The following is a 15,475-nucleotide window of genomic DNA, read 5'->3' as shown; positions in this document are numbered from 1 at the left end:
GCCAAGAGGCCAGCGGGCTGGCAGTGCGGCTCACTGACGGCGAGATGTGGGTTAAGTTGTCCGTCTGCCGGTCTGAGCGTGAGGAGGGAGGCTGTACTCCAGGCCTGCTTCAGTGTCTCATCCGTGGCTCTTTGCCCTCACAGCTAGACGAGGAAGAAGAGCGAAGGAAAAGGCGTCGGGAGAAGAACAAAGTCGCGGCCGCCCGATGCCGGAACAAGAAGAAGGAACGGACGGAATTTCTGCAGCGGGTGAGCAGGGCAGTGGCCAGGGGGGACCCCGGCCTTGTCCTTTAGTGGCTAGTGTGCTTATGGACCGGGAGAGGCCATCGAATGCCTGCAGAATCAATGTGTACTTGCTGACATCTGCCCAACTGGCCTCGACCCCTCTGCCTTCCCTGCCTTCTCTCCGATGCCCCCTCCCTGAGCCAAGACACCCAGGGGCAGCCTGCAGCCGTTCCCGCCCACCCAGATCCCTGGACAGCCAGAGAAGGTGGGAGGAGCCAAGTTCCCCGCCTCTAACTGAGATTAGACCCTCGGTGCTGATGGGCCCAGAGGGCCTAGAACTGGCACTACCCATGCTGGTGCGCTGAGGGCTACCAGAGTTGTCTGGCGCGGGTGCAAATGAAGTCAGTGAGAGCTCCCTGCATGTGGGCAGTGGGCGTAGCGATGGGCCAGAGAAAAGCTCCTCCCTCACATGCAGGAGGCTCTTCTGGCTCTGCCTCCCATCTGCCTGGCCTCAGCCCCACTGAAGCTGACCCCTGAGCTCTTGGCTGTTGCCTCTGGGACCAGAGGTTGGCTCTGCGTGCCAAGGCCAGTGGAGGGCCGCCTTGCCTCGTGGCCCTCGGAGCACATCCCTGCCCTTTCATTTGGAATGTGCCAGATAGGCGTTTGCTCCTTCTCCTGCCCCTTAGGCCTTCCCTGCTCCTCAAAAACGGTGGATGGCTGTGAAGGGACATGACCAGAAAACTAATTAGTCCAAGCCGGTGGTCTCCAGCCTCCCCACCCCCAATCCCTTGTTGATTTCTAAATAACAATAGTAACACCATAGAATAATAACATCACAGGTCAGGCTCCCTTCTACAGCGTGCAACCGTTAACACTAGTTGCTAACATTTGTAAAGCGGGGCCCTGTGCAAAGCGCAGTGTACATATTATCTCATTTTATTGGCATAATAACTGTATGAGGTAGGGGCCTGCATTATTCTCTGTCTGCAGATGGGGACACTAAGGAAAGCACGGGGAGTTAAGTAACTTGCCCAGGTCCCTCAGCAACTAAGCGGTAGAACTGAGATTCGGCCTGAGGCTAACTTCAAAGCAACCATCCTCAGCACTCTGCCCTGCTGGCTCTCATTCATTCATTCGTGGGTTTGTTCATTCCTTCGTTCCTTCATTCTTTCGCTCGTTCATTGATTTGTGGACAAGTCGTTTTAAGCATGTACTGAGTGCCCAGCCCTGTGCTAGGTGCGCTGGGGGCACACAGGAAGGGACCAGTCGTGGTCCCTCCTGTGGGAGCTGGAGAGACAAGGCCGGGCTGGCCCGGGTTTTCTCTGAGACTGGGGATCTGTGGGTCTCTTCTCATGCTTGCAACAAGCAGAGAGCAAATCTGAGATCATGGGTGCCAACACCGTGGGGCTGTGTGTACCCCTCCGGCTGTGAGCGTCTAGGGCAGGGGAAAGGTCAGTGGAGGCGGAGTTAGACTCCTGGAGCTGGGAGCCCCTTGGAAGAGATGGTGGACCAACACCAGGCGGAAAGTTTTCAAGAAATTTCTAAGACCTGGGTCTCACATAGGCCTTTAAGATAGATGGAGTGTCACACCCCTCATTTCCAGCCCTGAGTGCCTGTGGAGTTGGGCGAGACATAGCAGGGAACAGAGAAGTCTCACATCCCATCCCCGCCTTCAAAGGCCTGTCAGCCAGCCAGCAGGCAAGAAGGGCCAAGTGAACGCACACCAGTAACACACTAGTGCAGCGAATGGTCAGCGCCAAGTGAGCGGGGCTAGCTGCTCCGCACATTCCAGTAACACCGGCTGAGCACCTACTGTGTGCCAGGCATTTCCCATATCTCGTTTAATCTTATAACATTCCACTGAGCTAGACATTGATGATCCCCATTTTAGACACAGACCCGTAGCGCAGAGAGTCAGGTTACTTGCCTGAGGTCACACTGCTAGTGTGCGGTGGAGCCGGGACTCACCCATGCGTTCACTGACCCATCTGTCCATCCTTAGTGCTGAGTGAGTGCCCACCACACAGTGGGTCCGCAGGCCATGGCTGCAGTGGGGTGGCAGGCAGGAAACAGGGATGGGATATGTGCTGAGCGTTAGGTTGGGCAAGCGCGGCGGGCTGTGAGCACAGACGGAGGGGCCCTGTCTGAGTCTAGGCTGCGGAAAGACTGCTGATTGAGACATAAGACAGGAGCAGGAGCCAATGCGTGGAAGGACAGGGCTGGAGGGGTCAGTCACCACGAACAGCCAAAGCAAAGGCCAGAGGCAAGAGGTGTTGTTTAAGGATGTGGTGAAGGGAGTGAAAAGAATACCAGTGTAGCTGGAGTGTACAGTCCATGGAGAGAATAGGGCCCCAGAGCCTTCACCTGTCGGGTAATCCCTGTGCTGGGTTGTCTGGGGCAATCCCGGTTTGTGCCTGTTGGCCTGGCCTGATTATTAATGGCACATTCTTTCACTCTCTCACGTGTCCCTGTTAGGATGATGAAGAGTGTTGGTCATGGAGAGCCATGGGAGGGTTTCGGGAGGAGAGAGATACACCCTGTCGCTGTGGCTGCAGCGTGGGGCATGGAATGGGGAGCTGAGAGTAGAGTGGGAAGACCGGTTATGTGGCGGTGGTGCTGTCCTGGTGAGAGGAGCAGGCAGCTGTGGACCAAGAGAAGTGCAGGCCTCGAGGAGGGAGGTTTCGGCAAGTCTGTCGGGGCTCAAGTCCCCACACCCCCCTCCTCCCCTCTGGCCTTGGAAGCAGAGTCCGGGTGTGAGGTTTAGGGCATGAAGGCAGATGGCTGTGTGCACAGTCAGTACCCGAAGACACGGGGGATTCTCTTGTAATTTATTTATTTATTTAACATCTTTATTGGAGTATAACTGCTTTCCAATGTTGTGTTAGTTTCTGCTGTACAACAAAGTGAAACAGCTATACATATACATATATCCCCATATCCCCTCCCTCTTGCGTCTCCCTCCCACCCTCCCTATCCCACCCGACTAGGTGGATACAAAGCATGGAGCTGATCTCCCTGTGCCATGCGGCTGCTTCCCACTAGCTATCTATTTTACATTTGGTGGTGTATATAAGTCCATGCCACTCTCTCACTTTGTCCCAGCTTGCCCCTTCCCCCTACCCGTGTCCTCAAGTCCATTCTCTGCGTCTGCGTCTTTATTCCTGTCCTGCCCCTAGGTTCTTCAGAACCTTTTTTTTTTTTAGATTCCATATATATGTGTTAGCATACTGTATTTGTTTTTCTCCTTCTGACTTACTTCACTCTGTATGACAGACTCTAGGTCCATCCACCTCACTACAAATCACTCAATTTCGTTTCTTTTTATGGCTGAGTAATATTCCATTGCATATATGTGCCACATCTTCTTTATCCATTCATCTGTCGATGGACACTCAGGTTGCTTCCATGTCCTTGCTATTGTAAATAGAGCTGCAATGAACATTGCGGTACATGACTCTTTTTGAATTATGGTTTTCTCAGGGTATATGCCCAGTAGTGGGATTGCTGGGTCGTATGGTAGTTCTATTTTTAGTTTTTTAAGGAACCTCCATACTGTCCTCCATAGTGGGTGCATCAATTTACATTCCCACCAACAGTGCAAGAGGGTTCCCTTTTCTCCACACCCTCTCCAGCATTTACTGTTTGTAGCTTTTTTGATGATGGCCATTCTGACTGGTGTGAGGTGATACCTCATTGTAGTTTTGACTTGCATTTCTGTAATTTATTTTTAACACGTCAAGGCTCGGAGGTACAAAGGTATATGTATGTGTATGTGCACACACACACACATATATATACATACGCATACACACATATATGTATAATGTAAAAAGTTACCCTCCCATCCTTGACCCCTGGACACTCAGAGCCACCCTGGGAGATTCCTATAGCCTCTCAGAGTTCAGCTGCCAGGACCAGCCAAAGCCCTGAAGGAGGCAGGCCTTTGTGTGGGTCAGATCCACGCCCTGCAGGCCCCAGGCCCCCTCTGCTGCCTGCATTCGGGAGCAGCGGCCCCTTGGCTCCCCACGGCTGTACAGCTGGCCTCTGTAACCCCGCTGTGCCTGGCACAGCTCCCTGGGTGTGGGCATCAGTGACACAGTCTCACACCCTCACAGCGTTCCTTGCTCTTCGTAGCCACTCTCTCCCTGATGGTCACAGTGACTCTGGAGGGGGCAAGGCAGCCCCATTCCACTGACTGGCATCTGAGGTTCAGAGGGATGAAAGTTGCTCAACGTCACACAGTGGCCGAGTCAGGACCGGAACCCAGAGCTTCCTCTGTGGCCCAGCACTCTATTCAGGTGCCCAGGCTCAGAGACTTGGGAATCTTGTTCACAGCAGTGTAGCTGGCCAGTGACAGAGTCAAGATTTTAACTCAGACAGGGCTTTTGGGCTCAGAAGTCTGCACCAGGCTTTTTTTTTTTTTTAACAGAAGGAGTTGGGAAGTGGAGCCCTATTTTAAGTGCATTAGGGTAACTTTTAAAAATAATAGAGTCAGAGAATCTTAATGCTTAAAGTCCCCTGGGCCAATCATTATATTTTAAGGGGGAAAATGAGGTCCGGAGAAGGGGAGTGACTAGTCCAAGGGCACACAGAAGGAAGCCCAGCCTCTTACCCTGTGGGGTTTTTTTGTTTTTTAATTAATTAATTAATTAATTTTTATTTTCGGCTGCGTTGGGTCCTCATTGCTGCATGCGGGCTTTCTCTAGTTGCGGCGAGTGGTGGCTACTCTTCATTGCTGTGCACGGGCTTCTCATTGTGGTGGCTTCTCTTGTTGTGGAGCACAGGCTCTAGGCGTGCGGGCTTCAGTAGTTGTGGCACGTGGGCTCAGTAGTTGTGGCTCGCGGGCTCTAGAGCACAGGCTCAGTAGTTGTGGCACACGGGCTTAGTTGCTCCGCGGCATGTGGGATCTTCCCGGACCAGGGCTCGAACCCGCGTCCCCTGCATTGGCAGGCAGATTCTTAACCACTGCACCACCAGGGAAGCCCCCTCACCCTGTGTTTTTTCTGCTGCTTTCACTGACCACCGTGGAGGAGACAGAACCTCCTTCACTTGCATTAATTCCATTCTGAAACAACAAATGGTTTCATTTTCTCTAGGGCAGTAAATATCTACCAGAGGCAAAACGATAAACAAAAATGCAAGAAGAGTTATTCATTTCATACTTAAGGTGCGAAGATCCTAGCCCACGTTCCTGAATTTATTAGGAAAACAGATCAGGTAATTGCTGTTCTAAAACCACAAACCACTTCTACAATCATGGTTAAAAAAAAAAATTCCTTTGAGCTCAACTTATACTTACACATTAAATAAATACATAACACCAACTAATAAAACAGAAGAAAATAAAATGAAAAAGCAGTTAGTTACAGTCTGATAGCCAGACTGTCAGAGGTCAGGATATTCCACGAGGTACCCATACGTTTTCAAACCAACAGAATATCATGCCATCCCTATGATACATGCACAGGGAAGCAAGTCGCCACACACCCACTTGGTCTTTTTGTGCGATACAGGTGTTCACGTGTAAGGTGGGTTTGACGTGCAGTCTTTTTTTTTTTTTTTTTTTTAATTATTTATTTATTTATTTATGGCTGTGTTGGGTCTTCGTTTCTGTGCGAGGGCTTTCTCTAGTTGCGGCAAGCGGGCGCCACTCTTCATCGTGGTGCGCGGGCCTCTCACTATCGCGGCCTCTCTTGTTGCGGAGCACAGGCTCCAGACGTGCAGGCTCAGTAGTTGTGGCTCACGGGCCTAGCTGCTCCGCGGCATGTGGGATCTTCCCAGACCAGGGCTCAAACCCGTGTCCCCTGCATTGGCAGGCAGATTCTCAACCACTGCGCCACCAGGAAAGCCCCTGACATGCAGTCTTTTCAAGGACAAGGATGTGTGTGCAGGGCTGCTGGGCCCTGCCCCTTGCATGTCCATTGTAACTTCCATTCACTGTACGACCCAACTCGTTCCTTGCCCTCCCCACTGCTCTCCAGAACAACTCCCACCTCCCTGCTTCCTTGGACATCCCCCACCCCAGGCTCACAGGCAGCTCTCCTCCCAGCTGCCCATTCTGCAAATGCAGGCAGTCTCCAAGACCTGCCAAGTTTTCTTGGAAGTGGCCTCCTCTCTGCTTCTCCTCCTTCTTGTCTTCATACTCCCTTGCTCATGGCTTAAAGTAAAAATTCCTTAAGCCTCCCTAACCCTTCAGTTTACAAAATGCTTTTCCCGTGTGCAGTCATTTAATCCCCAGGATCATCGTCTTTTTACAGATGAGATAACTGAGGCTCTGGGAAGTTAGGAAACTTACTCTTGACTCTTGATTCCAAACCCCACCAGCTTTTCTGGGTCTGGCTATAAATCCACCTTCCCAGCTTTGTACCCTCCTATATCCTAAAGTGACCTATGGTCACAATGGAGGATTTTTATCTCCTAAACACATCTTAAGCTTTCCCATGTCTGTGTCCTTGTTCACTCAGGGCTTGCTTCTTGAAATGCCCCCAACTCCTACCGACTTTCTCTGCTCAACCAGAGTCAACCCATTTTTCAAACCTAAGGTCAGATCGGCCATTTAGCCCACTCTCTCATGGTCTTCTAGACCCTGGATGGCTGATGGACACATGATAAGCTCTGCCCTGCTCTATAAATCCTTCTTCCCCTTAGAGTGGAAGCTGCACAAGATCCGTGTTAGGGGCTCATGGGCCTCTGGACCCCCTAGAGCATTCACTGTACACAGCAGGTTCTCAGCACACGCTTGTGGGTGGGTGGATTGAACCGAAACTCCTGGAGGCAAGAGGCTCAGAGGCTTTGAAGTTGGAGCTAAAACCTTGACTGGGGGGAACCGGATGGTCAGAGACATTCCCAAGGTCACCAGGTTGTAGACCCAGTGAGCAGGCAGCTAAGACGGGCACCTACCTGCCCCAGACTCATGGTTTCACGTGGGGTCTCGCCTGGCCCTCAGCGATGCTCTTCTCTCGGAATTTGGAGAACCATGGACCAGGCCGGCCTCCCTGTCGCGCTTTATCCGGCTGAGTCCAAAACCACCCTAGCTGGCTTTTAATATTTTCCCCCTGCGCACTTTTTCCTTCTTTGAGGCTGTTCTCCCTCAGCGTCTGGTCATGAGGACTGTACATCTCAGCAGTTCTGAGTCCCCAGCACTGGGCTGCCTCCGCAGAGATGAGCAAAAGGAACAACTCAGTCAGCCTGGCTGGCGTGGGGAAGACAGCAGCCCTGGGGCCCTGGAGAGCCCGGAGGGAGGCTGCCCGGCTGGGCCCCCCGGCGGGACGACTCAGCCCATCGCAGCCACAGCCCACGCTCGGTCTGATGCAGGTTGCCCGGCCTTGGCACTGTGGACGTTTTGGATTGATAGTTCTTGTTGTGGGGTCCTGTGCGTTGAAGGATATCTGGGGGCATCCCTGATCCCTACCCACGGGATTCCAAGGGCACCCACCCTTCCCAGTGTGACAACCAAAAATGTCTCCAGATATTGTCAAATGTCTCTCCTGGGAGGCAAAAATTGCTTCTAGTTGAGAATCACTGGTCAGCCTTTGCTGGCCCTTGAGTAAATTCCAACCTCCAAACTGGTTATAAGTTTTTAGACAGAGTCCAAGAAATATCATTCTGGCGCCTCTGTATTCTCCTGTGTTGACCCCCAGAGCCTTGAATTGGTACGCCCATCACCTGTCATCATGAACAGGTAAACCCCCATAAATCAAATCAACGTTGCTTCCTTGCCCTGGAGCCTCTCCAACTGAGCTGGAAGTTCTCTGGAAATCTCACTTGCGGTCTATTTAAAGCCACATTTTGGATCCAGAAGGATGACTCTTGATTGCCTCCCAGTGGGCAGAGATTCTAGATATCAGGGGATAAGGAAGAGGCTGTTTAAATAATTATAGACTAATAACCAGGAAGCACATGTTTTAGGAGGAATTACGTGACCACACTGGGCTTGTGGATCCTACAGGCCAATATATCCCCAACATACATTTATCATACATAAAGCACCTTGCCATTGCACTGCCATCGTGGGCCACCTTTAACCCCTCCGTGGACCCTCCATGCATCTGTTCTGGATCCACTTGGCCTCCATTCTTGTCCCACTCTTTGTTTCTTGGGCAAAGGCCCTGAGGCAGGAGAGTATTTGGCATATTTGAGCAACAGCAAGGAAGCCACTGTGGCTGGAGTAGATTGAGTGGGGAAGAGAGGTGGGACATGAGCCAGGCTGGCCCCAGGATATAACCTGGGTTCATCCCACTAGCAACACGGGCCAGTGTCACAGGTGTGACAGGCATGGCCTAAAGAAAGTCAGTTACCCCGGGGGACTCAATAGCAGATTCTGTGCTTCCTCTAGTGGGAACCTGGCAGACAGAAAACAGGCTAACGCCAGCCTGCTGTGCCCTGTGCCTACCCAGAGGGAGAGTCTCTTCCCGGAGCTGGTTCCCGGTGAGAGCCTAAAGCCATGTCTCTATTTGGCATGCAGGAATCCGAGCGGCTGGAACTCATGAACGCAGAGCTAAAGACCCAGATTGAGGAGCTAAAGCAGGAGCGACAGCAGCTCATTCTGATGCTGAACCGGCATCGCCCCACCTGTATTGTTCGGACGGACAGCGTCAAGACGCCCGAGTCGGAAGGCAACCCGCTGCTTGAGCAGCTAGAGAAGAAGTGACCGTGGGCTGGGAGGAGGAGGAAGAGGAGGAAGAGGAGGAGGAGGAGATGGCAAGAGGGAGGAGGAGGAGGGCACCAGAGGGCCCTTCCTTGGTGCATGAAAAACTTTACAACAAGGCTCAGCACAGCCAGTAATTAGTGGGGCTTTTTTGTGAAACTCAGATCAGCCACATAACGGGAAGAGCAGGCTGACGAAACCCAGAAGGACCAAGCGCTGAGACCAAAGTAGACTTGAGGGTGGGGCTGTCCTGCTGGGGCCCAGCTCAAACGAGGCAGGACAGAGGCACCCAGGCCGGAGAGACGCCCAGCCAGGCAGCCTTGGGCACTTCTCCGGCCTCTCCGCCAGGCCACCTACCCCAGGGACCTCCGAGCAGCCAGGAAAAGCCATGAGTTACAACCAAACACGGCTGAGGATGGAACTGAGTAACACTGCCATCTGCCTGCCCCAGCCTGACCCCTGACCCTGATGCGAGGCCGGAGAGGGCCGAGATGTGGGGCCCAGTGCGGACTTGCTGGGAAGTAGCAGCCGGGTGCACCCTCGCCGGCCCTGCTGGAGTTTGCTGTGGGCACGAGGCGCGGGCGCCCTTCCAAAGCACATACTCACTGAATGTTTACAGACTGGCTGTCCTGGCAGGGCTTTCAACTGCACATGTTTTTTATACTTTCTTTTTTTTTTTTTTTAATATTTTTTACAAAAAAAAAAAGATTTTATACAAGCAATATATATATGGATTTCTATAATCACTCGATGTGATACAGTATAAATATGTTATGGTTTGTTTGTTACGAACAGATATCCAGCAGTTATGGCCGTTGTGTGTAACTCCTAAGTACTGTAGTCTCTGGGTGTTGGGGGGTGTCCGGGGAGGGGGTGGGGTGCGTTTCCATCCTGGTAAACCCTTCATAGTACTCAGTCCTGTATCGCTCAGTAAACGTTACTCTTACTTACCCAGCCGCCTCTTGTGGTGTCTGCCTAGGGAATGGGGTGCAAGGCACACTTGGTGACCTCCCGGTGTGCAGTGTCAGAGAATGTTTGGAGCATCTGCCGTGGGCCCTTGGTTTTCACAACAGCCCTCCCAGGTAAGTATTTACATGCCCATTTTATAGACGAGGAAGTCGAGGCTCAGAGAAGTTAAGTCTGCAGTACTTACTTTGCTCATTCACTCAACAGATGTTTCCTGAGTGCCAGCTGGGTGTGTGCCAGGTACGCTACAAGGGGCTGAGTAGTCCCTGGGGAATAAAACAAACCTAGGCCCTGCGCTTATGGAGCTGACAGTCATGAGCTAAATCCCGTGTGTGCTCCATACACTGTCTCTGTTCATCTTCACAGCAGCCTTATCAGGGAGCAGCACTTGTCCCCATTTGTAGATGAGGAATTCTAGGCCCAGGGAGTTTCAACTTGCCTTGTTGAGGACTTACTGGGTGACCAGCATATATAGTCTCATTCACTTCTCTCAACAGCACAAAATAGGCATCATTACCCCCATTTTAAAAATAACTGAGGCTCAGAGAGGGTGAGTGGCTCATCCAAGATCAGCCAGCTAGTGAGGAGCAGAGCTGATGTTTGAACTCTGCTTCCAAAGGCCCATGACTCTCCCCCCCTGTGGCCAGCTGACTGTGTGATTTTGCCCATGGCGGAATGTCTCACCTGATTAGAACAGGAGGCCTATCAGGCCATGGTTACAGATCTAGTTTCTGGGAGGGCTGGATAGAGTTCCAGGCTGTGCCATGGTCATGGAGTGAACCAGTGATGTGAGCAAATGGTGTGAATGAATACCCCACCCCCCCGAAGAGCAAGAACCATAGTGTCATAGGCAAGAGCTGCCATTTACGTGGCATGTGATGGTTCACAGGGCACTTCCATGCAAGTTCCTCATCTGATGTTCCAGCTCTGTGAGGCAGGTGGGATGGGTGTTTCAGTCCCATTGTACTGTTGTGCAAACTGAGGCTTACAAAGATTAACGTTCACCCAGCTGTAAACAGGCAGACCCAGGAGCTGAACCCTACTGTCCTGCCTTATACTTGTGTGTTCTCTCTCCTCCATTCCTGGGGCTAGATAACTGTTGCTGATGGTAAGGCTTCATGTCAAGGACAGCAGTGAGCTTGGGTTGCTTCTCAGATCTTGAACGAGTCCTTCTGGGATGGACAGGAACCAAGAATAGGTCATTAATACACCTTTGGTTCCTTATCTCAGGTCCCCTCTACCCAGCACGCTTGGTGCGCCACGCCCAGCCCTCACCCTCCGAGCCCTGTCTTGGAAGCAGTGCCTGGTCAGCTCACTGGCAGCTGTGGTGGCACACGACAAACCCTCAGGCTGGAATCCTTTGACATTTACCAAGCCTTGAGAAAAGTGAAGATGTGGACTTACAGGCCCCTCATGTGACCTGGCGGACGTTCCTGCAGGACCACCGCCTGCCCCTGGCTGTGGTTCCTCTGGTCCTGTGCTGGGTGCCGCGAGCCTGTTCCTCCAGGACAGAGCCCTCCTTCGCCTCTGAGGACGGGCTGTCTCCCAGAATCAGTGACGTGTGCTATGCTGCGGCCCACCTTTCCTCATCAGGACCACCGCTCCCTGCTGTGGGAAGCCAGAAGTCACAGTCACAGTCTGCCTCATAAGAGCTAATGTTCACATGTTTTCTGTGTGCCTGACAGGTTAGATGTGCTACTGCAGCCAGTCCGTACTACGACCTTGCCGGGAGGTAGGTGCCATCATTCCCATGTTACAGATGAGAAAACTGAGGCACAGAGAAGAAGTAACTTGCCCCAAATCACAGTCCTTTGAGTGACAGAGTCAGGATGTTCTTACAGTCTGACTCCAGGTGTAAAAAGCTGGCCTGGGCCTCACCCTGGGGGAAATGCTCTGTGTTTGTGGTGTGACCTCAGTTGCTGGGAGAACTTGTGTGCAGAGGGCCAGGAGAGATGGCACAGGTTGAGAATTCCCAACTCTCAGACACCCATCTCCAAGTGTACGTACAGAAGACGTATTTTAAAGGCAAATAGGTTCAAGATCCAATCTTCTACTGACCAGCCATGAGACTCACTTTTCTTATCTGTACAGTAGGAACAGTAATCCAAGTCTTTCTTATGGGGTTGTTGTCAAGGTCAAATATGGAATGCATGTAAAAGTGTTTGGTGAAATACAAAGCTCCACAAAATGGTAATTATCTTGCCCTCTGTTAGCGTGGATGGTTGTTATTTACCACATAGTACTAATTACTTGAATATCTTTTATTCTCTAAAAGTAGCCGCAGAGTTAGTGTTCTGGCCATGTATCTGGTTCCTGTGGCGATGGATGCCTGGGATCCAAGACCCCTGGGTTCTTTCGGCTCCTGAACGGCCACAGCCAGCTGTGTTGGGCTCATCATCCTCTCCCTGGGCTTCCTTGTGCCCTCCTGCCAGGTGGTCGTACATGAGACTTGTGCCACATCTGCCCAGGGTTGCTGTGAGAATCAGCTGGGCAACCCGAGAAGGACAAGACCCATTAGCATCAGAGAGGCAGCAGCTAGTACGTATTGGTCAGGATTCAGGTTAAAGGGAACTTACCTACACTGCCGGTGGGAAATTGGTGTGACTATTGTGTAAAGCAGTTTGGCAATAGCCGGTGACACTAAAGCTACACACATCTTCGACCTAGCAATTTCCCTCCTAAGGATACACCTTGGAGGAACCCTGGCATAGGGGCACAAGGAAAAGTACAAGCACGTTTACTGAATCTTCGTCTGTAATAAAGATAAGTTGCAAACAACCTAAATACCTATGAACAGAAGAGCAGGTAAACAAATGGTGTTTTCATAAAATCGAGTATTACTCAGCAGTTAAAAAGAATGAATCAGAGCTACAGGTATCAATGTGAGTAAACCTCAGAAACACACTGTTGAACTGGAGGACAGGGAGCAAGTTGCAGAAGAATATATGCGGTGTACCATTTATACAATGTTTCCAAACATGGAAATTGATACTTTATTGTTTACGGGTACACACAGATCTGGGTAATAGAGGTACAAAAGCATGCACAGGAATGCTATCAACATCAAAATAAGTAATAGGGAATTACTCCTGGGGGGTGGGGAGGAAGGGGTTTGGGGATGGTATCTGCAAGGCTAAAGAGGACACTGGGTTTCAACTGTATGTGTAACATTTCATTTATTCTTAAAAATCTGAATCAAATGTAGAATAATCTTAGAATTTGTCAGAGGTGAGGGATATGCACACAGACGCAGGTTATCTTCTTCACACTTCTCTGTATGCTTGGTATATTTCCTAATAAAAAGAACAAGCCACAAACAACACAAATAGAAGGTTTTGTTTTTCCATTCTTTCCTTGGTAAACTCGGGAAATAAAACAAAATCTGAAATTACGATAGAGTTGCAGCATACGCTCTTTGAATTTATGCAAATTTAATTGCATGCCTTGAGGGAGAGAAAGATGATTCAAAGCGTGTGGTTTGTTTAGCTGGCCCTTCCAGTTAATAAGCCGTGTGCCTGGTGGTGAGGGTACCCCGGGGTGAGGGCACCTTGGGGAGTGTTTATCTGTACCGCTTCAGTGGGTCCTGGTCCCTACCCTGTACATAATGAGCCATGGAAGGTATGTTCAAGGTTAATTCGGACTCTACCTTTTCTTGTTACATCCTGAATATTCAACCCAATCCCTGTGTAAAATGCAACTCCGCCACACCTTTAAGTGCAGCTTTAAAGCAAAGGGGGAACCTTTTAAAGACCAAGGTGTCACAGGTGTATTCGACTCCTGTCGCCACTATAACAAAGTACCACAGATTTAACGGCTTAAAACAACACAAATGTTAATATCTTAGCGTTCTGGAGGGCAGAAGTCCAAAATGGGTCTCACTGGGTTAAAATCAAGGTGCCAGCAGGTTGCGTTCCTTTTGCAGGCTCTGGGGGAGAATCTGTTTTCTGGCCTTTTCCAGTTTATGGAGGCTGCCCAAATTCCTTGGGCTCATGGCCCCTTCCAGCTACAAAGCCAGCACTGGCTGTTTGTGTCTGTCTCCTGTCGATCACTCTGACACTGACTCTTCTGCCTTACATCCTTTAAGGACCCTTGTGATTATATTGGCCCCACCTGAATAATGCAGGATAATCTTATTTTAAGGTCAACTGATTAGCAACTTTAATTCCGCCTGCAACCTTAATTCCCCCTTGCCACGTGACATAACATAGTCACAGTTTCCATCTTTGGAAGGCCATTATTCTGCCTACCACAATAGGAATTTACGAGTTGGAGAATCTTTTTTTTTTTAATTTATTTTGGCTGCACCAGGTCTTAGTCGCGACATGCGGGATCCTCGTTGCGGTATGCGGGATCTTTTTAGTTGCGGCGTGCGGACTCCCAGTTGTGGCATGCGTGTGGGATCTAGTTCCCCCACCAGGGATTAAACCCGGGCCCCCTGCATTGGGAGCGTGGAGTCTTACCTATTGGACCACCAGGGAAGTCCCAAGAGTTGGAGATTCTTAACGGCAGCCCTCCTCACTCCCTGGCAAGATAGACTGTTTTCCGAGTAAGTGCCATAAGGATGGAGTCTCTACACAGGCACGCCCAGTGCTTGGCACTTGGTGGATGGTCAACATGCACAACACACAATGAACACAGACACCACACACAGATCCACAGATATACTCAGATATGTGACACAATATAGGCAGAGGCAAACACAGTTACATACACAACACACAGATATATAGACACACATTTATTCATGTAAGGTGTGACTAAGTATAAAGCAATGAGATTGATGCCAATCTTTTTCCTTTATATTACATTTCTGTAACTTTGAAATGAGCTTGTTCTCCATACTGGCAAATTGTCTTTCTTTGGTAAGAGCTAAATTATGGTTAATGATTAGGTTAATTAATCCAGGCATACTGTTTTGGCTTAAAAACTAAATACAGGGCTTCCCTGGTGGCACAGTGGTTAAGAACCTGCCTGCGAACGCAGGGGACACAGGTTTGAGCCCTGGTCCGGGAAGATCCCACATGCCACGGAGCAACTAAGCCCATGGGCCACAACTACTGAAGCCCGCACGCTTAGAACCCGTGCTCCGCAACAAGAGAAGCCACCGCAATGAGAAGCCCTCGCACGGCAACCAAGAGTAGCCCCCCTCGCTGCAACTAGAGAAAGTCCGCGCGCAACAACGAAGACCCAATGCAGCCAAAAATAAAAATAAATAAAATAAATAAATTTATTAAAAACAAAAACAAAAACAAAAAAAAACTAAATACAGTAAGAGACTGAGTTTCTCATTTAGGTCCTAAACTGGCTCTGTGGGTTATTCCTAAAGAAACGACTCCCAGTGCTTTGGACCAACTTCAGTGAAGTTACACTTAAGCATCAGCTTCTGCTGTTCGGAAGGACAGTACTCACCTGGGTGGACTGTACCGGGCACCCGTTGTGCCCCATGTTAAGTCCTCTGACCCCAGCTTTATCACGTGACCAGTTCTGAGCAGGTGTGAGCAACTTCACACAGGTGCAGTCTGACTGTGCCTCCCACCTCTGTCCCGGGGACATCCATGACCAGCCCCTTGGCACTTACACATATGCAACTTGGACATTCAGGGGAGTCAATGCCCATAGGGTCCCCTTTGACTAACTG

General features: G+C 50.4%; 1 protein-coding gene across 5 annotated transcripts in view; it reads left to right on the top strand.

The window, feature by feature from the left end:
- The window catches only part of JDP2 (Jun dimerization protein 2), a 46,372-nt gene extending 31,271 nt beyond the window's left edge, over positions 1 to 15,101 (top strand). For 3 of the 5 annotated variants that reach the window (XM_082451870.1, XM_082451873.1, XM_082451874.1), the window contains exons 3-4: positions 144 to 248; positions 11,068 to 15,101. In XM_082451870.1, the coding sequence (XP_082307996.1) occupies positions 144 to 248; positions 11,068 to 11,256 (294 nt within the window). In that variant the 3' untranslated portion in view covers positions 11,257 to 15,101. Of the gene's footprint in view, positions 1 to 143; positions 249 to 8,688; positions 9,590 to 11,067 lie in introns of those variants that run through there. The other 2 variants (XM_082451871.1, XM_082451872.1) reach the window with 2 other exon arrangements.
- The last annotated feature ends 374 nt before the right edge of the window (positions 15,102 to 15,475 follow it).

The sequence above is a fragment of the Balaenoptera physalus genome, assembly GCF_965194825.1.
Source record: "Balaenoptera physalus genome assembly, chromosome: 2".
NCBI classification, from domain to species: Eukaryota; Metazoa; Chordata; class Mammalia; order Artiodactyla; family Balaenopteridae; genus Balaenoptera; species Balaenoptera physalus.
The sequence above is the reverse complement of the archived record's forward strand: the minus strand, read 5'-3'. Positions and strand labels throughout refer to the sequence as shown.